We start from the raw sequence: 23965 nt of genomic DNA on the forward strand, positions 1-23965 counted from the left end.
TATATTTTTGTCAGGGCACATGTTGAAATCATATTTTTGTCAGGGCACATGTTGAAATCATATTTTTATCAGGGCACATGTTGGAATATAATCTCGCGGGGGGAGGGGGGGTTTGCACTCGATGTCAGGCTCCTGTTTATAGTGTTTGACTGTAATTATGAAGAATTAAAGATCAGTATTTGTTTATTTACATTTAAAGTGAATTTGTAGACTACATATAATCCACAGATCATTACCAAAGGGCTTCAGAGAGAAATTAAGTAAAATTAAACAACTAAAATGGTAAGTAGCTTTATGAATAAATTATTAAACTTATTTTTAGTTAAATAAATAGTAGTTATAAACCAGGGTTTGTAGGTGAATCGTGCAGAAGAATAAGTTAATCATTTTTAAATAATTTCTCATGGCTACTGTACAATATATAGGAACATATTTTTATTTGTGAGCGATTAGAGTCTAAGTGAACATAGTGAGTTGATGCCTTTAAGGCTAGTGTTGTGCCAGACATTGATTATCCTTGTTCTATTGTCATTGCATACATTGTGATAAAATGACCGTGTGTACATGAGAGTAATACAGTACAGTGTTACATTACAATAACATTATTATCTGCTTATTGAAAATACTAGTTTAATTTTGCATGTCTCCCCATTTTCACACTAATTCTTTACACATCTTTTTCCAAGTTTGAAATGCCACCACGAATCAGCCCCCTTAAGGATGCCGTGCATCATGTGGTTTCAAAGACTGACAAGACATTCAAATTAGATGTGAAGTATATAAATGCAGAGAAAGGTAAGGTGGTGTATGGTGTGATTTATCAGTCATTAAAGGGGGGGTGAAACACTCATTTTCAGTCAATCTTGTGTAAATCTTGAGTGTCTATAGAGTAGTATTGCATCTTTCATATCTCCGAAAAGTCTTTAGTTTTATTATTTTTATAAAAGAAAGATACGCTGTACCGAGTCTTTCCGAAAAAAGCTGAGCGGCTGTGGACGTATCGTTCAGGCAGAGCTAAAGAATGACGAGCGCACGCAACTCTTGTGTTGAGCTATGCATATTTACAGAGAAAAACAATGGAATCGATAGCTAACAATACAAAGACATTTGAAGCATTTTTACTCACCGCCTGCTACCAACACACGACCGTGAACCTTAATCGCTGGGACCGCTCCATCTTTCAGCATTAGACCAGCTACAAATCCTGAGTTGAACTGGGGCTTGTTTATAAACCATCGTCGCCGAAATTCAGGGAACAAACAAACACTTGCACAACTCCTGCTCCGAAAAAACAAACTCCATCCACTGTCCCATTAACGCTAGGTTCTTTGGGAAGCTGTGCAGGGTTGTCTTGCTTTGGTGACATTGTTGATTCAGTGAAGTCCTGTGACTGCAGTGCAGCCGGCTTAAGCGTTTGCTCTCGCTCTAGTCGCGCGCGCGCGCGCCTTTCCAAGGACATTCCGCCCCATGTGACGTCACACTCGAAAAAACTTTCCAAAACTTATGAGAAACCGGAAGGAGTATTTTTGGCACAGAAATACTCCATCAATCGTCCAACTTTAAAAAAAAAAAACTTTGTCCATGTTTAGGATGGGAATCCAAGTCTTTAACAGTGTAAAAAGCTCAGTATGCATGAAACAGCATTTCACCCCCCCCTTAATTACTATCATATGCATGTCCTAACCATAATCTTATGAGCATCTGGGTACATTACTTAGGCACCTGTTGCAGCTTATTTAAAATCAGCTAACTATTGATGTATTTTGTGTTTGTGTGTGTAATTGGTGTTCTTTATCTGCAAGATTTTCTTTTTGTGAATGTTTTTTTTCTGTAATTTGCAGGACGAGGTCTATTTGCAAAGGGTTCCTTTTGCAAAGGAGATTTTGTTGTTGAGTACAGGGGAGAGATGATAAATGATGCAGAACTGCAGAGGAGAAGAAAGCGTTACCACGCGTCCTGTGCTGCGTTTATGTTTGATTTCAAGTGGCGAGGGAAAACATGGTGGTAAGATGTCAAGTTGAACAAAAGCTATATACCTTATGCTATACTATAGTAAAAAAAAAAAAAAAGACTGAGAGTATTACTCATTTTCTTATGTTTTCATATTTTTAAGCATTGATGCCTCAAGAGAAGATGAATCCTTTGGGCGGATAGTTAATGATGACCACAAACATCCAAATTGTAAGATGAAGAAAATTGATGTGAATGGAAAGCCCCACCTTTGTCTTTTTACCCTTCATGACATTAAAGAAGGAGAAGAAATCACCTATGATTATGGAGGAGAAGACTACCCATGGAGAACACAAGTATGTTGCAAGGCACTGTGTACATAATAGCTCATTGTTGCAACGTGTCAAGCAAGTTGGTTGTTGATTAGATTAAAATTTGAATCTATTCGAAATATATTAATCTAACTTACCCGTATTACTATTTTAATACAAATTGTAATGGGTATACACCAATAAATGATATCCAAATCTCAGAAAGCTTCAATCCAAGTTAAGTGACTTTTAGGTGAATGTTTCTCTTTTGCCCCTAAACTTTATACGTTTAAGTCAGGGTTTTTGCTGCATAGAGAAATATGAGGCTGCCGCCTCCGTCAAATTTCGTGCCGCCTCCGTCTGTCGACAACTCAAACAGGCAGTCACTTGCTCAGATTAGGCATGTTGTGATAATTAAATAATCATCAGAAATATATATTGTCACATGATCCTTCAGCAATCAATATTAGTATATTATGATTTGCTGGTACAAAGTTCTAAATACTAGTCCTACTAAATACTATTTGTGCAATAAGTATGGTCCATTAATGACCACTTAAAACATTTGTCTTCTAATATTTGTATTATTATTTATATTACAATTAGTGTAGTAATTAAGGTTAAAATGGAGAATTCCACTGCAAAGAGGCAAGTTAGAGTCATTTTGTGGCTGCATGTAATGCCATTATTGGTGCATGCATGCTCTTTAATAAATATACATGTAGTCTAGTTGCTCAAAAAAGTATTGCAGATCATAACTGCTTACTTATTTGTGAAATTTTAAAATGTTAATAATAGTGAATAGTAATGAATGCAAGTAAATATACTTTAACCCCTCAAAAAAGTTTAAAATAGTGCTAAAAGGCAAACTTATTTTTCCTGATGTACAGTAGGATATATACATATGAATTCATACTGAATAAAGATCGAAATCGATATTTGTGCCCATCGTCTCATAAGCTAATGTTGATTTTAGGCATCTATGCTGTAAATCCACCAGTTAGCTATGGTGTTGCGGCACATACATTATGCAGGTTATATAAATTTTATGCAAGTTATTTTGCCACACAATATATTTAGAGTTTTCCTTTAACTAAAACTAGACTAACAAAAAATATATAATATATATATTATATAATATATAATATATAGATATGTGAATGACTAAAACTAACAAGGACATTTGGCACAAGACTAAGACTAAATTAAAAATAGGTGACAAAATTAACACTACCACCTCCGCCTCATTTTGAGCCAGGAAAAACCCTGGTTTAAGTTATATGTGGCATACAATGGCCATATTGCATTTCACGATCACAAACAAAATCCAGTGGTTACAAACAATGATCCATGTCCTAATATCTTGTCATATGACTGTTGTCTGTTACAGATGTGCAGCATTGCTGTTAATACCAGCGCATCAGGTCACGGTGATCCTTCTGTCCGGTCAGAGACTCAGATGGACGAGGAATCGGCTCAGATCAGCTCTCCTCAACAGGTACGTTCATGTTCATCACTGAAAATGTAACTCTTTGCCCTGTTTTAGTGTTTTTAAAGCATATTTTGATGCGTATCTGGTGTAAATCCCCAAACCCAACAGTTTAATGACAGGTGTCCAGTGTCTCAGTGGTAGAGGAGAATCTAGGGCCAGTTTTGTCCTCCACAGGGATTTTTCCCGGGTTAATAGTTGCTTTAAAGTGGACACTCACGACGTCCCCACAACACACTTTCAGTCAGTGTTTGAGTTCAAACTTGTTTTTTGAACTGGATGAAACTGGTCCCCATAAGGAACTTTAACAGTGTGTGTGTTTGAGGTCCTCATGAAGCCTGTTTTATTCCAGATGTGTGTGTGTGTGTGTGTGTGTGTGTGTGTGTGTGCAGACAGAGTTTGACTGGACAGTAGTACATGTTTAAAGATGAAGTTGCTCTGTCTTTCTCTCTGAAGTCATGCGGTGTCGTCTTCAGACTTCTCTCTTGTGTTTCCATGTCCTAATATCTTGTCATATGACTGTCTCTTACAGATGTGCAGCATTGCTGTTAATACCAGCGCATCAGGTCACGGTGATCCTTCTGTCCGGTCAGAGACTCAGATGGACGAGGAATCGGCTCAGATCAGCTCTCCTCAACAGGTACGTTCATGTTCATCACTGAAAATGTAACTCTTTGCCCTGTTTTAGTGTTTTTAAAGCATATTTTGATGCGTATCTGGTGTAAATCCCCAAACCCAACAGTTTAATGACAGGTGTCCAGTGTCTCAGTGGTAGAGGAGAATCTAGGGCCAGTTTTGTCCTCCACAGGGATTTTTCCCGGGTTAATAGTTGCTTTAAAGTGGACACTCACGACGTCCCCACAACACACTTTCAGTCAGTGTTTGAGTTCAAACTTGTTTTTTGAACTGGATGAAACTGGTCCCCATAAGGAACTTTAACAGTGTGTGTGTTTGAGGTCCTCATGAAGCCTGTTTTATTCCAGATGTGTGTGTGTGTGTGTGCAGACAGAGTTTGACTGGACAGTAGTACATGTTTAAAGATGAAGTTGCTCTGTCTTTCTCTCTGAAGTCATGCGGTGTCGTCTTCAGACTTCTCTCTTGTGTTTCCATGTCCTAATATCTTGTCATATGACTGTTGTCTGTTACAGATGTGCAGCATTGCTGTTAATACCAGCGCATCAGGTCACGGTGATCCTTCTGTCCGGTACGAGACTCAGATGGACGAGGAATCGGCTCAGATCAGCTCTCCTCAACAGGTACGTTCATGTTCATCACTGAAAATGTAACTCTTTGCCCTGTTTTAGTGTTTTTAAAGCATATTTTGATGCGTATCTGGTGTAAATCCCCAAACCCAACAGTTTAATGACAGGTGTCCAGTGTCTCAGTGGTAGAGGAGAATCTAGGGCCAGTTTTGTCCTCCACAGGGATTTTTCCCGGGTTAATAGTTGCTTTAAAGTGGACACTCACGACGTCCCCACAACACACTTTCAGTCAGTGTTTGAGTTCAAACTTGTTTTTTGAACTGGATGAAACTGGTCCCCATAAGGAACTTTAACAGTGTGTGTGTTTGAGGTCCTCATGAAGCCTGTTTTATTCCAGATGTGTGTGTGTGTGTGCAGACAGAGTTTGACTGGACAGTAGTACATGTTTAAAGATGAAGTTGCCCTGTCTTTCTCTCTGAAGTCATGCGGTGTCGTCTTCAGACTTCTCTCTTGTGTTTCCATGTCCTAATATCTTGTCATATGACTGTTGTCTGTTACAGATGTGCAGCATTGCTGTTAATACCAGCGCATCAGGTCACGGTGATCCTTCTGTCCGGTCAGAGACTCAGATGGACGAGGAATCGGCTCAGATCAGCTCTCCTCAACAGGTACGTTCATGTTCATCACTGAAAATGTAACTCTTTGCCCTGTTTTAGTGTTTTTAAAGCATATTTTGATGCGTATCTGGTGTAAATCCCCAAACCCAACAGTTTAATGACAGGTGTCCAGTGTCTCAGTGGTAGAGGAGAATCTAGGGCCAGTTTTGTCCTCCACAGGGATTTTTCCCGGGTTAATAGTTGCTTTAAAGTGGACACTCACGACGTCCCCACAACACACTTTCAGTCAGTGTTTGAGTTCAAACTTGTTTTTTGAACTGGATGAAACTGGTCCCCATAAGGAACTTTAACAGTGTGTGTGTTTGAGGTCCTCATGAAGCCTGTTTTATTCCAGATGTGTGTGTGTGTGTGCAGACAGAGTTTGACTGGACAGTAGTACATGTTTAAAGATGAAGTTGCCCTGTCTTTCTCTCTGAAGTCATGCGGTGTCGTCTTCAGACTTCTCTCTTGTGTTTCCATGTCCTAATATCTTGTCATATGACTGTTGTCTGTTACAGATGTGCAGCATTGCTGTTAATACCAGCGCATCAGGTCACGGTGATCCTTCTGTCCGGTCAGAGACTCAGATGGACGAGGAATCGGCTCAGATCAGCTCTCCTCAACAGGTACGTTCATGTTCATCACTGAAAATGTAACTCTTTGCCCTGTTTTAGTGTTTTTAAAGCATATTTTGATGCGTATCTGGTGTAAATCCCCAAACCCAACAGTTTAATGACAGGTGTCCAGTGTCTCAGTGGTAGAGGAGAATCTAGGGCCAGTTTTGTCCTCCACAGGGATTTTTCCCGGGTTAATAGTTGCTTTAAAGTGGACACTCACGACGTCCCCACAACACACTTTCAGTCAGTGTTTGAGTTCAAACTTGTTTTTTGAACTGGATGAAACTGGTCCCCATAAGGAACTTTAACAGTGTGTGTGTTTGAGGTCCTCATGAAGCCTGTTTTATTCCAGATGTGTGTGTGTGTGTGTGTGTGTGTGTGTGTGTGCAGACAGAGTTTGACTGGACAGTAGTACATGTTTAAAGATGAAGTTGCTCTGTCTTTCTCTCTGAAGTCATGCGGTGTCGTCTTCAGACTTCTCTCTTGTGTTTCCATGTCCTAATATCTTGTCATATGACTGTTGTCTGTTACAGATGTGCAGCATTGCTGTTAATACCAGCGCATCAGGTCACGGTGATCCTTCTGTCCGGTACGAGACTCAGATGGACGAGGAATCGGCTCAGATCAGCTCTCCTCAACAGGTACGTTCATGTTCATCACTGAAAATGTAACTCTTTGCCCTGTTTTAGTGTTTTTAAAGCATATTTTGATGCGTATCTGGTGTAAATCCCCAAACCCAACAGTTTAATGACAGGTGTCCAGTGTCTCAGTGGTAGAGGAGAATCTAGGGCCAGTTTTGTCCTCCACAGGGATTTTTCCCGGGTTAATAGTTGCTTTAAAGTGGACACTCACGACGTCCCCACAACACACTTTCAGTCAGTGTTTGAGTTCAAACTTGTTTTTTGAACTGGATGAAACTGGTCCCCATAAGGAACTTTAACAGTGTGTGTGTTTGAGGTCCTCATGAAGCCTGTTTTATTCCAGATGTGTGTGTGTGTGTGTGTGTGTGTGTGTGTGCAGACAGAGTTTGACTGGACAGTAGTACATGTTTAAAGATGAAGTTGCTCTGTCTTTCTCTCTGAAGTCATGCGGTGTCGTCTTCAGACTTCTCTCTTGTGTTTCCATGTCCTAATATCTTGTCATATGACTGTTGTCTCTTACAGATGTGCAGCATTGCTGTTAATACCAGCGCATCAGGTCACGGTGATCCTTCTGTCCGGTCAGAGACTCAGATGGACGAGGAATCGGCTCAGATCAGCTCTCCTCAACAGGTACGTTCATGTTCATCACTGAAAATGTAACTCTTTGCCCTGTTTTAGTGTTTTTAAAGCATATTTTGATGCGTATCTGGTGTAAATCCCCAAACCCAACAGTTTAATGACAGGTGTCCAGTGTCTCAGTGGTAGAGGAGAATCTAGGGCCAGTTTTGTCCTCCACAGGGATTTTTTCCGGGTTAATAGTTGCTTTAAAGTGGACACTCACGACGTCCCCACAACACACTTTCAGTCAGTGTTTGAGTTCAAACTTGTTTTTTGAACTGGATGAAACTGGTCCCCATAAGGAACTTTAACAGTGTGTGTGTTTGAGGTCCTCATGAAGCCTGTTTTATTCCAGATGTGTGTGTGTGTGTGTGCAGACAGAGTTTGACTGGACAGTAGTACATGTTTAAAGATGAAGTTGCTCTGTCTTTCTCTCTGAAGTCATGCGGTGTCGTCTTCAGACTTCTCTCTTGTGTTTCCATGTCCTAATATCTTGTCATATGACTGTTGTCTCTTACAGATGTGCAGCATTGCTGTTAATACCAGCGCAGCAGGTCACGGTGATCCTTCTGTCCGGTCAGAGACTCAGATGGACGAGGAATCGGCTCAGATCAGCTCTCCTCAACAGGTACGTTCATGTTCATCACTGAAGTGTTGCACATTTTTACCGTTGCAAATGTGGCAAGTATGTGTATTTTGTACATTGTCAACTGCTTTTTGTCACTTAAAGGGATATTTCATCCAAAAATGAAAATTAGCCCATGATTTACTCTCCCTCAAGTCTTCCTAGGTGTGTATGACATTCTTCTTTCAGACAAATAAAATCTGAGTTATTACAAAAGTCCAGGCTAATCCAAGCATTAGAATGGCAGTAATAGTTGCTCTGTTTTTGAAGTCCGTAAAAAATGCATCTGTCCGTCAAATAACTGCTCCACACGGCTCCAGGGGTGTTAATAAAGGCCTTCTGAAGCGATTCGATGCGTTTGTGTAAGAAAAATATCCATACAACTTTATAAAGTAAACTTTCGGCCGATCGCCTTCCCTGTTCAATTTATGGAAAAATTGTTGAAAGTTTTTGGGTGAACTATCCCTTTAATTAGAAGCGCCACAATTTTAAAATCGTCTTCTGTTAGTTACATAGCGACGAAACAGACATTTAGAAGTTTATTTTAAAATGCAAGTATTGAAACAAAACAAAAAAACCTCTGTAAATTTGCATTTTTGCAATGCTATAATTGTCCAATTGGATGATCAAAAGTTCTACACACACTTGCAGTCTTATTTTTGAACCTCAAATACTATTTTATAATAATTCATGTTGATTATACTTTTTGTTTACAGATTGTGACACAGCTCCAAAATGAGGTTTTTGTACCCAGACTGAGACGGACTAAAAGTGTCATGGTAAGTCTTCTAGTAATTGGCCCTTGACTATCCTGAAATTATTATTATTTTATGATCATGCACTTACTTTGCGTCTGTGCTTCTCAGTTCACTCGTTTTTGACAAGCTTTGGAGTTTTTTCATCTTTTGCACCTAGCTTATAAATTGCTAATAACAAAAAGTTAAATGTTCACTGAGCGTTTTCTATGCGATCAAGTGTTTAGATGTCCTCTCGATCAGATTATAAAAAGAATCCAATCCAATAGAAATTTTATTTGGATCTAGCTCAATCGTAGCAATTAAGGTATTTTACATAAAGGCTTTTCAGTTGGATCGAGCCATCAATCGAATTACTAATGGAGTTTGGTTGCATGCAAACGTAGCCATTGTTATTTCATATTGATCAGGGATTTTGCTTAGAGCTGCCATCAAAATGTATTCTCATTATCAATTACTTGGTGACTAGTGTAACTTAATGCAATAAGAATATATTATTGTGAAATCATTTTGACTATAAAATATTAGAGAATCATCAAAAATGGAATACCTAAACAGTTAATTGATTATCACAAATAGTTGCCAATTTATGTCTGTTAATTTACTGATCAATTAATTGTGGCAGTTCAACCCATTTCTAATTAACTTTTTTTTTTTAGCTAAAAGACACAGATCCTCAAGATTCTGGTGAGCTCTTTGATTCTACACCCGAGAGTTCAGATAATTACGTTCCCGATACCACTTCCGACAGTGACAGTGATGTTAGCCTTGCTCTAAACCCAACAAAACGTCAACTTCTTGATGAACTGGATGTTGATGAATCTGGCTCAGTGAGCTCCCCTGACTGTGATTCCACAACCACAGACAAAGTGAACAGCCTTGCGTCTGATGCACCTGGAACAGGAGAAGAACCCAGTTCAAGTCAGAACACAATAGACAGCGTGGTTGTATGTGAATACCAAAAAAGAGATGGCGGTAGAGTGTACAACAAGAGACATTACTGCTTGTATTGCTCTAAACCATACGCTAAGATGGCAAGGCATCTAGAAAGTTCACATGAAAATAAATCAGATGTTGCTCGAGCTCTAAGCTTTCCAAAGGGTTCAAAGGAGAGAAAACAACAGCTGGGTTATATTCGCAACCGAGGAAACTATGCCCACAATGCTGCTGTTATGGAATCAGGAAAGGGGGAACTGGTGCCATACAAACGACCACCTAAAAAAGTGCAGGGAGAAGATTTCATGCATTGTGCATACTGTCAAGGACTTTTTACTAGAAGGGTCCTGTGGCGACACATGCGTTCTTGTAAACTTAAACCCCAGTCAGTCCTCCTCAAACCAGGAAAAAATCGTGTTCAGTCCATGTGTACATACACTGGGCCTGTGCCTTCAAACGTGACCAAACACCTGTGGGGAGTAATCAGTGCCATGAATCCTGACCCAATCACAGATATAATAAAAAATGACACCGTAATTACTGAATTTGGGCAGCGCTTGTTAAACAAAGGTGGGCTATCAGACAAAAACAAACAGTGTGTGCGAGAGAAGATGCGAGAATTGGGACGGTTGATTCACAATGCGAGGAGAGTCACCTCTTTAAAAACAATGGAAGATTGTGTAAATCCAAAGAAGTACATGAAGACTGTCAAGGCTGTCAAGTATACGTGTGGGTATGACAGTGAAACAGACAAATTCATGATTCCATCGCTTGCAAACAAGCTTGGTAATTCCCTGGTCAAAGTAAGCAAACTCTTAAAAGCTCAGGGCTTAATCTCAAATGATGAACAGCTTGTGAAGAATGCCAGTGAGTTTCTTGAAGTCCATGCGAACAAGTGGAATGAGCTGATCTCGGCTACAGCATTGAGGAACATCAGTGAAGCAAAGTGGAATCTGCCCACTATCATGCCCTTTACTGAAGATGTCCAAAAAATGCATACCTATCTCAGTGAAGTGCAAGACGAGTGGTTCAAATTACTTTCCGAAAGTCCCTCTACTAAAGCCTGGATGGAGCTGGCGAAGGTATGTCTAGCCCAGATGATTCTCTTTAACCGGCGCAGGGAAGGAGAGGTGGCCAGCATGCCTCTGTCTGCATTTCTATCAAGAGACACTTCTGATCCGCATGAGGATGTGGACTGGGCACTCTCTGAAGTAGAAAAAAAACTCTGCAGACACTTCACAAGGGTTATCACCAGGGGAAAGCGTGGTCGACCAGTTCCAATACTTCTGACTCCAAAAATGCTGTGTGCCTTAGAACTCCTTGTTAAGCAGAGAGAGGCTTGTGCAGTTTTAAAAGACAATGCCTATATGTTTGCGAGACCAGAAGCCATGACACATTTCCGAGGGTCAGACTGCCTCCGTGGCTTTGCAAAGGCGTGTGGTGCAAAGTGTCCCAAGTCACTGACATCTACCAGACTGCGAAAGCATGCCGCAACCCTTTCAACAGTGCTGAATATGACCGACACAGAGATGGACCAGCTGGCAAACTTTCTTGGACACGACATAAGAATACATCGTGAGTTCTATCGACTCCCTGAGAAGACCCTGCAACTTGCCAAGATCAGCAAAGTCCTAATGGCCCTTGAGCAAGGAAGATTAGCTGAGTTCCATGGCAAGAACTTGGATGAAATTGGGATCGATCCTGATGGTGTGTTATTTTATTTGTCTTTCTTTGATTTTCTGTTTACCATGTTTTCATATACCATGTGTTTATGATCCATTATATACCATTGTTAAGCTGCACTTTCAACTTCCACAGAAAAAGTTCTTGACTGTGATGAGGAAGAAGGGAGCATACAAGAGGAACCCTGTTCATCTACCGTTGACGGTTTGTATTTCTGTCAAAATATACACTACTTAATTTTGCATAGTTTGCATTCATACTTTTCAGTTACGTGACTTGTAAAGACCTGACAGGCAAAAACATTGTTCCAACATTGAAGATGCTCCAGTACGCCTAGGATTGGGTAACAAACTGATACTTTTAAAACGTACCGGTGCCTGAACCAATACTTTAAAAAAAAAAAAGAGACACAAAACAAGGTGGATGAGATTAAAGAATGTCTATTTATTTATTTATTATTATTTAAAACTTTATTACAAGTTTAAAGTATACTTAAATATATAAATAAATACAAAACACAGTTTACTTAAAGGTCCCATGGCATGGCATTTTTCTATTATTTTATAATGTTTCCTGAGGTGTACTTATATTGTTAGAATGACTTTTACATCATAAAATGTCATAATTTAGAAATAAAAGGCATTTTTTCTATACTGCTGTTTGCCCTGTGGCTGAATGCCCTGCTTCAAGAGGTGTGTCTGCTGTGAGACTTCAGTAAAAACGCCCACTGTTGTGATTGGCTGACATCTTTGCATTTTAAATGAGCGGAGGGGGCGTGGTTTAACTTGGTCTACGAGGCACGAGCAGGCACGAGCTGCTGCCAGAGAGACGGATGGACCTGAGTTCACTTCACATCAGTTCTCAGCATGTCTGAACTGTTGTAGTTACAGCATATACTTCAGGTTATTAGTCTATTTCTAGTCGGAGGGACTGTCACTCATGTCAGAAAGTTAGTAACTTTAGTAAATTATGGATCAGCGCTGACTGGAGACGCCAACCGTTTAGAACGATTCAGTCCGATTTGGTGAACTGATTCGGTTCACTAAAAAGAACAGGTTCAAAAGAAAGATCGTTCGCGAACCGGACATCACTAACGTACCAGAGACGGAGCTCAGCGATCGCTAACAAAGTTATTTATAGTACCTACTGAGTTATGAGAGCGCTGTCAGTCAGCGCGAGTTTATTGTGTTTGTATCTGAGAGTTCTGAATAAACACGAGTCCCAGTCACACCGAGTCCGTCTTCATCATTATTACCAACTTTGTAACACATGCAAAGTACCATTACAGCTGTCGAGATGAACGAGTTAAAAGTAAGTGTTGATAATAGCATTATTTTTAAAATAAAATAAGTGTCAGTGCACAGCGCAAACAAAGGCAAGGCAAGGCAAGGCAAGTTTATTTGTATAGCACATTTCATACACAGTGGCAATTCAAAGTGCTTTACACAGAAATGAAATAAAAATATTACAGTTATAATAGGAATTAAAAGAAATAAAAAATAAAGAAAACATTGAAAGATAAAAATAAAGAGTATAATTAAAAATAAAAACAGGGTTAAATTTAAGCATATAAATTAAAATGCAAGCAGTTCGGACAAAGCACGTACAGTGGCACAGTGCTCATTCAGTAAATGCACAGCTGAACAAATGTGTTTTGAGTCTGGATTTGAAAGTGGCTACTGTTGGAGCACATCTGATCTGTTCAGGAAGCTGGTTCCAGCTACGGCTGGCATAATAGCTAAACGCAGACTCTCCTTGCTTTGGGTGAACCCTTGGTATTTCTAATTGTCTTGATCCTGATGATCTGAGTGATCTGTTGGGTTTGTATTTAATCAGCATATCTGCAATGTATTGAGGTCCTAGGTCATTTAGTGATTTATATACAAGTAATAGCACTTTAAAATCGATCCTAAATGTAACTGGAAGCCAGTGTAAAGATCTGAGGACTGGTGTGATACGGTCATATTTTCTGGTTCTGCTCAGGATCCTGGCAGCAGCGTTCTGTATGAGCTGCAGCTGTCTAATGGTCTTTTTGGGAAGGCCGGTGAGGAGACCATTACAATAGTCCACCCTACTGGTAATAAAAGCATGAACGAGTTTCTCTAAGTCTTGCCTGGAAACAAAGCATCTAATTCTTGATATGTTTTTGAGATGATAGTAAGCGGATTTAGTTATTGCTTTGACATGACTATTGAAACTCAGGTCTGACTCCAAAATCACACCAAGATTCCTGACTTGATTTTTTGATTTCAGGCCTTTAGCCTCAAGATATGCATTCACCTTGAGAATTTCATCTTTGTTTCCAAATGTAGTAATTTCAGTTTTGTCTTTGTTTAACTGAAGAAAGTTTTGGCACATCCAACTGTTAACTTCATCAATGCATTTACATAGAGAGTCAATGGGGCTGTAGTCATTAGGTGATAGGGCTAAGTAGATCTGGGTGTCGTCAGCATAGCTGTGGTAAGCCATTTTGTTATTTTTCATTATTTGGCTGAGTGGCAGCATATACAGGTTGAATAGTAGTGGTGCAAGAATTGACCCTTGTGGGACTCCGCATGTCATGGATGTCCACTCAGACTTATGGTCACCTATACTCACATAATAACCTCTCCCTTCTAAGTATGACCTGAACCATTTGAGGACCATTCCAGAAAGCCCAACCCAATTTTCTAGCCTGTCAAGAAGTATTTTGTGGTCAACAGTGTCGAATGCAGCACTGAGGTCCAGTAGTACCAGAATTGATGTTTTGCCTGTATCTGTATTGAGGCGAAAATCATTTATAATCTTTATGAGCGCTGTCTCTGTGCTGTGATGCGGTCGGAAACCAGATTGAAAATTGTCAAAGTATCCGTTTGAGTTCAAGAATTTGTTCAGCTGACTGAAAACAACTTTTTCAATGATCTTGCCTATGAAGGGGAGATTTGAGATTGGTCTGTAGTTGCTCAGTATGGAGTTATCCAGATTTCTCTTTTTCAGGAGAGGCTTTACTACTGCGGTTTTTAGGGAGTTTGGAAAAGTCCCAGAAAGAAGTGAGGAGTTTACAACTTCTAGGAGATCTGCTTCCAAACAGTTAAACACACTTTTGAAAAAAGAAGTGGGGAGTGTGTCAAGGGCGCAGGTTGATGTTTTAAGGTGCTGTACTGTTTCTTCTAAAATTTTACCATCAATTGCTTCGAAATCAGTCATAGTAACTTTCTGAGGCTGTGGTCTGATCTGATTCACCCCAGAGAAACTCAAGGATGTGCTAATCGCATTTCTGATATTAATGATTTTCTCTGAGAAGAAGGAAGCAAACTCACTACATTTGCTGTCTGAGAGCATTTCACTGGGAATGTGACTCGGGGGGGTTTGTTAGTCTCTCTACAGTAGCAAAGAGAGTGCGTGTGTTGTTTATGTTTCTGTTTATAATATTTGAAAAGAAGGTCTGTCTAGCTTTGCCTAGTTCCACATTGAAAGCACGAAGACTGTCTTTATAGATCTTATAATGGACTACAAGTTTTGTCTTTCGCCACATGCGTTCCGATTTCCTGCATTGTCTTTTCATTAATTGCACTGCTGTTGAGTTTCTCCAAGGTGCTTTTTGTTTGCCACTCTTTTTTCTGACTTTCACAGGAGCAATATCATCAATTACACCCTTAACTTTTGAGTTAAAAGAGTCAAGGAGAAAATCAACAGAGTCTGCAGATATGCTTGGTGTTAGAGATATAGCCTTCATAAACAGCACACTAGTGTTCTCATTTAAGCATCTCTTTTTGACAGAGACAGATCTAGTTTCAATGGCAGGAGAGATTGATATATCAAAGAAAATACAGAAATGATCAGACAGTGCCACATCCTTAATAACTATTGATGAAATATTTAGACCCTTACTGATAAGTAAATCTAGAGTGTGTACACGATCATGTGTGGGTCCGTGAACATGTTGTGTCAAATCAAAAGTGTTAAGAACAGTCATGAGATCTTTTGTTGTACTGGATTCAGCATTGTCAATGTGAATGTTAAAATCCCCAGCAATAGCAAAACAGTCATACTCAGATGAGATTGCTGATAACAGCTCTGTAAAGTCATCAATAAAGGCCGGAGAATATTTCGGAGGCCTATAAATAATGATAAGCAGGATGCGTGGAGCACCTTTTAGCACAATGCCCAGATATTCTAGAGACAAATAGTCACCAAATGATACTTGCTTACATTGATAAACATCTTTAAATAGAGCAGCGACCCCCCCCCCCCCCCCCCTTCTGACTGGTCTGCAGACACTCATAAAAGTAAAGTTAGGAGGGGCTGTTTCATTGAGGACTGTTGCACTGCAGCTGTCTTCTAGCCACGTTTCATTTAGAAGCAAAAAATCTAGGTTGTTTGTGGATATTAAGTCGTTGACTAGAAATGATTTGTTTTTAAGTGAACGGATGTTTAAGAGTGCTAACTTAACAGTATTAATTTTATTTTTTTCCCCCATAGTAATCTTAGTTTGACAATTAACAGGCAGCAGATTAGATGGGTTTGCCATACGGCCTGAGAAAGCCTTGGACTTTCTATCACGTACCAGAACAGAAATAGAGAAAGATAAAGGCACACTGGATTCACGCATGTTTTGTAAACATTTGATAAGATTGCTGGTGACTTTGCGAGGACCCAGAACACGTCACTGAGAGCTGGTATCAGTTGTTTTTGGTGCAGATGGAGGAGGGTGTGTGCCCTGACGTTGTGACCGAAGAAATCTCACAGGAGGAGGGGCAGAGCGAGCTGGGCCCACAGTCTTTGGTGGTTGTGGGCCTTGACGCTTTTTGGTTGATATCTGGGGGCTCGCAGCGATCGAGTGTGATTGTCTGTTTCCAGTATAAACAAAATCCATTTTCTCTGTGAAGCTCAGAGGCGGGGATGCTGTAGAGCGGAATAACATGTCTGGTGAGGGGGGCTGTTTCTCTGGTGTTACCGGAAGCTGCAATATGTTATCGTCCGGTTCAAGGAGTGACATTTCTTCCAGCCTATTGCTTATATTACATATAAGTTTTAAAATTTCACCAGTGTCACTCCTGATGGTCCCCATTTTTACCAGTGCCTCCACAGACTCCACAGTATGGGCTGAGATGTTACTGTTTAGTGCCTCGATCTGTGTCATTTGGAGCAGTTCTAATTCGTCACAGTCTATCTGTGGTGAGCTCTGAGGGCGGGGCTCAGCTGGGAGTGTGTCCATGAGAAGTGGTTGTTGTGGCTGCGTGGTGTTATCATTGTCCTTGTGGGGTGTATCAACCGCATGTCCATTCAGATGCTGAAATGAAGTCCTGTGATCGTACTTTACTGGTGTGTGTGTGCCATCCAGGTTGAGTGGGTTAGCACACACAGCTGAAGGATGATGAAGGGAAAAATAAATATTGTCCTTTAGCACTCTTGCACCGAGTTTGTTTGGGTGGAGGCCATTTGATGTAAACAGTTGTCTCTGACTCCAGAAGAGATTAAAATTGTCGATTAAAGTTCACTCCCTTCATGTTGCAGGTTTTTTGCAGCCATGTATTAAGCCCAAGTAGCCGTGAAAACCTATTTGTTCCTTTTGCTGGAAGTGGTCCACTGATGAACGGCTGAACTTTCAGTTTCCTAAGTGTTTCAAAAAGTTCATTAAAATCCCTCTTTAGAAGTTCTGACTCCTCTCTCTGAATATCGTTCTTTCCCACATGAATGATAAGTCGATTTGCAGTCTTGTGTTTCATCAGAATGTTCTTAAGTTCCCTGTTGACATCAGAAACTGTTGCTTGTGGAAGGCAGCATGTAGTTGTATCCCTGCTGCTAATGTTTCTGATTGTTGAGTCGCCCACTATCAGAGTCCTGGGCTCGGCTGCGCTCTGAGCTGAGGGCCGCTGTCTGCTCGACCTTGAGCGCCTGTTAGCATTAGTGTTAGCTGCGGGCTGATTCAATCTGTGTTCGGTCACATTTATCACGTTTGGGGATTCCTCACCCACATTCATTAGCTCTTCAAATCTGTTTTCAAGATGTATATTTGGTGGTAGAAAACTAGTGTTTGCAATCCTTGTGTCTGGGGTAGAGCATGCTACTGCGGCAATATGTGATGCTCGTGACAATCTGATGTCTCGAGTGCCTTTGGGTCTCGCTCCCTGTTTGTTCCATTGATTAGTGTGTTGATCAGTTACTTGTTTCTCTACATGTTGAGTAGCACTACATTTATGGGACTCACCGGCAGTGTGCAGAGGGCGATCATGATGAAGCTCTGCTGTGTGATTCGTCTGGTTGGATGGTTCCGTAAATAACTTTGTTTCAAGAACTGCAATCCTTTGTAAAAGTCTGTGGCAGTTTGTGCAGCAAGTAGATTCTAGAAGAGGCATTTTCTTATCCTTTTGAATGTAGGCAGCTGTGTTTTCTCTTCTCCGGAATGTAAGCTGGAGGCAGTGGGAGGCTGGTCGGTTGAAATATTCCGCTTTTTGTTTAGGAATTCAGTCACCAGAGTTTCTAATTTTATCATTGGAGTCAAGCTTTGTCGTTTGAGCAATGTGCTGATTTGCTGAAGTTGTAAAATATAGAAGCGATAGAGCAAAGCGCGGAGCAGTAAGCAAGAGCGTCCGAACAGTAGCGAAGCAGGAAGTAAAAAAGCCAAAGACACAACAGCAGTAATCGAATGTAATCCAGTTTATTGTGGGGCTAGGCTGGCTAGCCCGAATATGCTCACGCTTACTCCCTTCTGCTTAATCTTACGCCGCGTTTGGTGCCTCCGCTGTCGGCGTGTGTGAGGCCGATGTTGAGCAGAAACTCATGACTGTATGCACATTTTAGAACCGGTAGACGCGACGAGGACGTACAAAAACACTGACTCACAAGATAGAAAACACGAAAACACCGTTCTGTCTGGAGAGAGAGAAGCCGCTGCGTGTGCACGAAAAATAAATAATTAGCTACACATCAGAAATCACTGATCACAGATCAGAAGGAACTGAAAAAAGACTTCTGTTTTCATCTGTACATCCAAACACTGAGAAACTGCCAGCATTCACTCGTTCACAAGGAATGATCTCTCGAGCGTTTGCATGGGCGTGCCAGATTCTCTGGGCGGAGGAAAGGGAGGTAACCGTTCCTGTTTGGACGTCAAACCAGGAGACTTCAGGATTGGCTCGTCTGGCCTGTCATTTTCTCAAAGGCAGAGAAAGACAGCCAGAACTCGTGTTTACACCGATCAACATTTCTATCTACTTGGGGACAATATTCAGGCTAGGGGAACTCATATTAATGTTGAAAAACCTCATAAAATGAAAATTTCATGCCATGGGACCTTTACTAATACTAGTGAACTAATTTAACACTAAATAACAGTTACAGTAATAACAGCAGTCGTCTGTGTTCTTGGTCTGCTACAAACCAGCTTCAGCTTTATTGCAGAAATATGACCATATTCTCTGGCTAAATATTCTAGAACGCATCGCCTTATTGTTTCCATGGCGATGCGTCGTGCTTCTCACATGACACACAGCAGCCGTGATAGCTCAGCTATATCGGGTTTATTTCGTTTTTCTTTTTTATTCAAAATATTCACAAACTTGCTAACTTTGTCATGAACTATCTGATATTGGGATTTTCAAATGTGTGTTAGTTGATCTATACTGCGCGATGGGCGGCGCCATATTAGTTTACGCCTCAGAGAATCGGATTTGTCGGATTTACATCACGTAAATTCATTCACGTCTCACAAAACACATGAAAGTAAGTGACCTGAACTGGGAGAAAAATAGAGTAAACTATAGAGTCACTATATAATGTGTATCTGATATGAATAAAACACGTAGTTTATAACTATATAACTATAAGAAGTTATAACTGTCTGAAAGGATTGTTTTTGCCGCTTCCATAGACAATGAGCATTTAAATGTCTGAAACCTAAAATAAACATTGTGGTTGAAAACACTGAGTAGTTGTGATATGTGACGAGCGCTGAGCGTGTCTGTCTCTGGCTCGGCGCCAGCCAAAGTGCGAAAGCACGTTTGAATTTAAGTGGCACCGAATGAGGCATTGAAATCTGCGTTCTGATTTGGTCCGGTACATACCGGTTACATAGGTACCGGGTTTCGGTACCCCAACCCTAAGTACGCCGAGCAAACACTTTTTTGATGAAACTGCTTATTATGTATCGAATGCCTCCAAGCTATTCTTCAACATGTTTTACACTAAACATTCATTCTGGAGTGATTTTTCTTTTTGTGCTACCATAAGATTTGTTTCATTAGAGAAACGTGTACATTTGTCGTAAAATGCTAGCTGATCCACTCTTCTCATGTTGGGTGGGTCATGGCACAGAACGAACCATGTCAAATGATTGTTAATATTACATTTATGCATTTTGTTACATTTACATTTATGCATTTGGCAGACACTTTTATCCAAAGCGACTTACATTGCATTCAAGGTACACATTTTACATTTGTCAGTTCTTGCTTTCCCTGGGAATTGAACCCATGACCTTGGCGTTGCTAGCGCTATGCTCTACTGTTTGACCAACAGGAAAGCTGTAGCTCAAACATTATTTCAATAATATTATTTCAATAATATTGAAATAAAATGGTTAAATACTCAGTTTACTTGAGCTTATGTTTGATTAAATGTCCGCTAGAAAGATTCATGATGTAGATGTAGTTCAATTATACTTGCAATAATGAACACAATTGCACTTTTATGCAAGAATTATTTAAAATCATTAGTGTGACAAATAACACATCAGTTGTGTATTGTCAGCATTCTAGAGTACCGGTTTATATATTTCTGAAAATGTTATTATATAAAATAATGTTGACTTATTTTCCATAGAACCATCAGCAGAGGTGGCACTTCCTCCTTCCGAGAGGAATGATATGCCGCCACCACCCAAGAGACGCAAACCACCATCAGATGAAGAGATGCCTTCAAGAGTCAGTGCTGTGAGGCCTTCTTCCAAAGGTTAACTCTTCACACATTTCTCTTTAGCATGTCTGCTTCTTTCTGTAGATGTACTGTCAGTTTATAGACTAAACTCAATGATCATTTTAGGCCAGGGTATTTTAGGTCAATCAAACAGTGATTTTTACACTAAATGTAATTCTATTTATAGGTAGAGTGCACATAATTTTCCTTGCACTGTAGATGCTGACATAAATACTAGGGCTGTCCTCAACTAAAGATTTTTCTAGTCAACTAGTTGTCGTTCATTTAAGCCAGGGGTGGGGAACGTTGATCCTGGAGGGCCACTCTCTTGCAGTGTTTAGTAGAAAACACTCATCTGCCTGTAAGTTTAGTAATCCTGAAGACCTTGATTAGCTTTAGGTATGTTTGATTAGGGTTGGAGCTAAACTTCCCCTGTGACTAACGACTAATTACATTTTGGTCGACCAAACGTCTTCTAGTCGGCTACCAGTTAGACCACTATTAGGGGGCAGCTAGGGCTGTGACGGTGGAAGTTTCTTACCACCACGGTGGTAATGGACCAACTTCCGGCGGTGGTTAGGTGCGCCAGCGCACGTGTGTGTATATATATAATATATATATATATATAGAATATTACAAATATAAATGAGGCTCAAACATCCATTGAAGCATGCGTGTTTATTTTAGTACTGCAGACAACACACTGCAGCCTGGTAACATTTAAATAAATATTAGTAAATCATGGTAGGCTAATATAAGTTTAGGCTTTGTTTGATTATGCGCTGCGAGAGAAAGCGAAACTAAAAATCTCTAGCGTGTATGAAATGCGCTATACACATAAACTTGACGCATCTTAAAGGGTTAGTTCACCCAAAGAAAATCTTGGTCGACTGAAGTCCTGAAATTTTCGACTAAAAATGATGTTAGGAAAAAAAAAACTTTACATTAATTAGCTGCGCGCTGTGCGCAGTACTTGGTAGCCTTGATGTCTGCCTAAATGAATTCTAAATAAACATAAACTAGTAGGCTATTTGCAGTATATTAAATGGTTTTGCACTGAAATGAGTCTGACACACGAGTCTGTCGGCTCTGACAGCGTGGCATCACATGCACCTGCGCAATATCACAGCCTATGATTTCCCAAAATATAGTAACTTACTATGTTGTCAACTAGTGATATCATCACAAGAACTTTTGAGGAATATGCAACATAATTTAGACAATTGTTTTTGTCATATGTATTATAATAACTGACAGACACTAATATTTCAGCCGCTCTGTGAACATAGGATCAGCTCAGCTTCACGGCTGAGACACGAATAGACTATTAACTTAAAGCTTTTACTCGTAAACACAAAAGGCACGTCCACTTTAATAAAAAAGGAATATTTATTAAACAAGCCAGATCAAGAGCAGAAACAAAATAAATTGCATAACTGAAAAATAAAGCATAGGCTCAAAACTAATACAAACAGTGGCCACACACATTAGGCTCCAAATAAAAAAACATTGAAATATGGCAATTCTGATATGTTCATATAGCCTACTCAAAACAGACGGGGCAACCTAACGCAGACAAGTTAGCTTACCGTCTTTAGGGGATATGACATGTTTGTCGAGCTGTGATATGCAAACTGTTGCTTGCAAAATTAGCATTGTGTCTTTTTTTTCCCCATTTTCTATTTTTTTTTAAATGTTGCCACACTGCCGATGTCTTTGTTGACATGGTAGAAGAGGACTGACTAGGAAAACGCTCTCACAATTAAATAAATAAAACACAGCAAAGTAGCCTAACGTTACTTCAGTCTGTCTCTCTTCTCCAGTGGGTTGGGCTAATCCAAAATAAGTGAAAACAATGGGGGTGTTCTGAAGACAGACTGTTACCTGTGAAACAGGGGTGCTCTGAAAACACCCCCATTAGCAATTAGTGCTCTCCACCTGATGAAATGAACACGACAAAACTGATGAAATGAACGCGGCAAAAAATCGACCAATGAGAATTTTGGTCGAGCCAGAACGTATCGACTAATAATCGACTAATTGACTGGGAGATTACAGTCCTACATCTTCAGAACACAAATTAAGATATTTTAGTGTAAATCCGATGGCTCTGAAAGGCCTCCATTGGCTCAATGCACTTTACACTCTCAAGACCCTTAAAAGACACTAAAGACGTCGATACAAAGTCCATCTCACTACAGTGGTTCTACAATAACTTTATGAATTGGCGAGAATAGTTTTTGTGCGCAAAAAAAACCTAAATAACGACTTGTATAGTGATGACTATTTCAAAACACAGCATCATGAAGCTTCGAAGCGTTATGAATCAGTGAGTCGATTCATGATTCGGATTATGTGTCAAACCGCCAAACTGCTGAAGTCATGTGACTTTGGCGATCCAAACTGCTGAATCGACTCACTGATTCATAACACTTTGAAGCTTCATGATGCAGTGTTTTCAAATCGGTCATCACTATATAAGTCGTTATTTATTTTTTATTTTTTGCGCACAGAAACTATTCTGGTCTCTTCATAAAGTTATTGTAGAACCACTGTAGTGAGATGGGCTTTGTATCGACGTCTTTAGTACCTTTTAAGGGTCTTGAGAGTGTAAAGTGCATTGAGCCAGTGGAGGCCTTTCAGAGCCATCAGATTTACACTAAAATATCTTCATTTGTGTTCTGAAGATGAACGGAGGTCTGACGGGTGTCCAACCACATGAGGGGAAGGACAGAATTTACATTTTTGGGTGAACTAACCCTTTAAGTCTAATAACAAGCACACACTGTGTTCAGTACAATTTGAAGTAAAATGTATATGCCCTACACCGTTTTGTACTTTACCACAGTAAATGACATGACCCCTAATTTAAAGCAAACAAAAGGAAGACCTGTTTATAATCCCATGTGAGAGACGTAAATGAAGATTTGGGAAAATAAATAAGAGATTCCATGTCCAGCAGAATAAAATGGAGTAAGCCTATTGTTAAATTCGTGGAAAATCGGGTGACCAGATCACAAAACGCAAAGCTAAATTTGGCTCAGCTCACAAAGCCTACCTCTCTCGTTCGGCATGAATCCATATGTTTCCATGGGTGCGATGTAACATTTAATTGCAAACCCATTATTTATTTTGTAAACAAAGCTTTGTGCTTCACTCGTGTCACAATATTCACGTCCAAAAAAAGGTGTTTTGGCCGACCACCGCCAGTGCTACTCAGCCCCCGCGGTGGTGCGGTTGTCACGTTTACCGGCACAGCCCTAGGGGCAGCCCTATTAAAAACTGATAATAGGATTCAGAACTTCAGATTGGAATTCTAGCACACACTTTTTATCATTTCAATTATTTTCTGTCCACTTTTAGGTAAAACTACCCAGAAGAAGACACCCTGGCAGCAGACTGAGGTGCAGGCGGTGGAAAGGCACATGAAGCGTTTCATCACATCATTCACTGTACCAGCAAAGAGCGACTGTGACAAATGTTTAAAAGCTGAACCAGAAGCGCTGAAGAACCGCGATTGGAAGACCGTAAAGTTTTACATATATAATCGCATTACAGCTTCCAAAAAGAAATTGCAGTGCAGATAA

At 40.1% G+C, this 23965-nt stretch overlaps 1 protein-coding gene across 1 annotated transcript; it reads left to right on the forward strand.

The window, feature by feature from the left end:
* Positions 1-692: 692 nt before the first annotated feature.
* LOC307130403 (uncharacterized protein) lies at positions 693-23965 on the forward strand (the record flags this gene model as incomplete). The annotated part of the gene is made up of 12 exons (XM_079823365.1): positions 693-795; positions 1842-2004; positions 2114-2306; positions 4283-4390; positions 4899-5006; positions 6759-6866; positions 8005-8112; positions 8826-8888; positions 9524-11507; positions 11619-11687; positions 20286-20414; positions 23742-23965. The coding sequence occupies 12 exons, from the start codon at positions 693-695 to the stop codon at positions 23963-23965; spliced, it is 3360 nt and encodes a 1119-aa protein (XP_079679491.1).

Source organism: Gobio gobio (assembly GCF_949357685.1).
Source record: "Gobio gobio genome assembly, chromosome: 8".
Lineage (NCBI taxonomy): Eukaryota > Metazoa > Chordata > Actinopteri > Cypriniformes > Gobionidae > Gobio > Gobio gobio.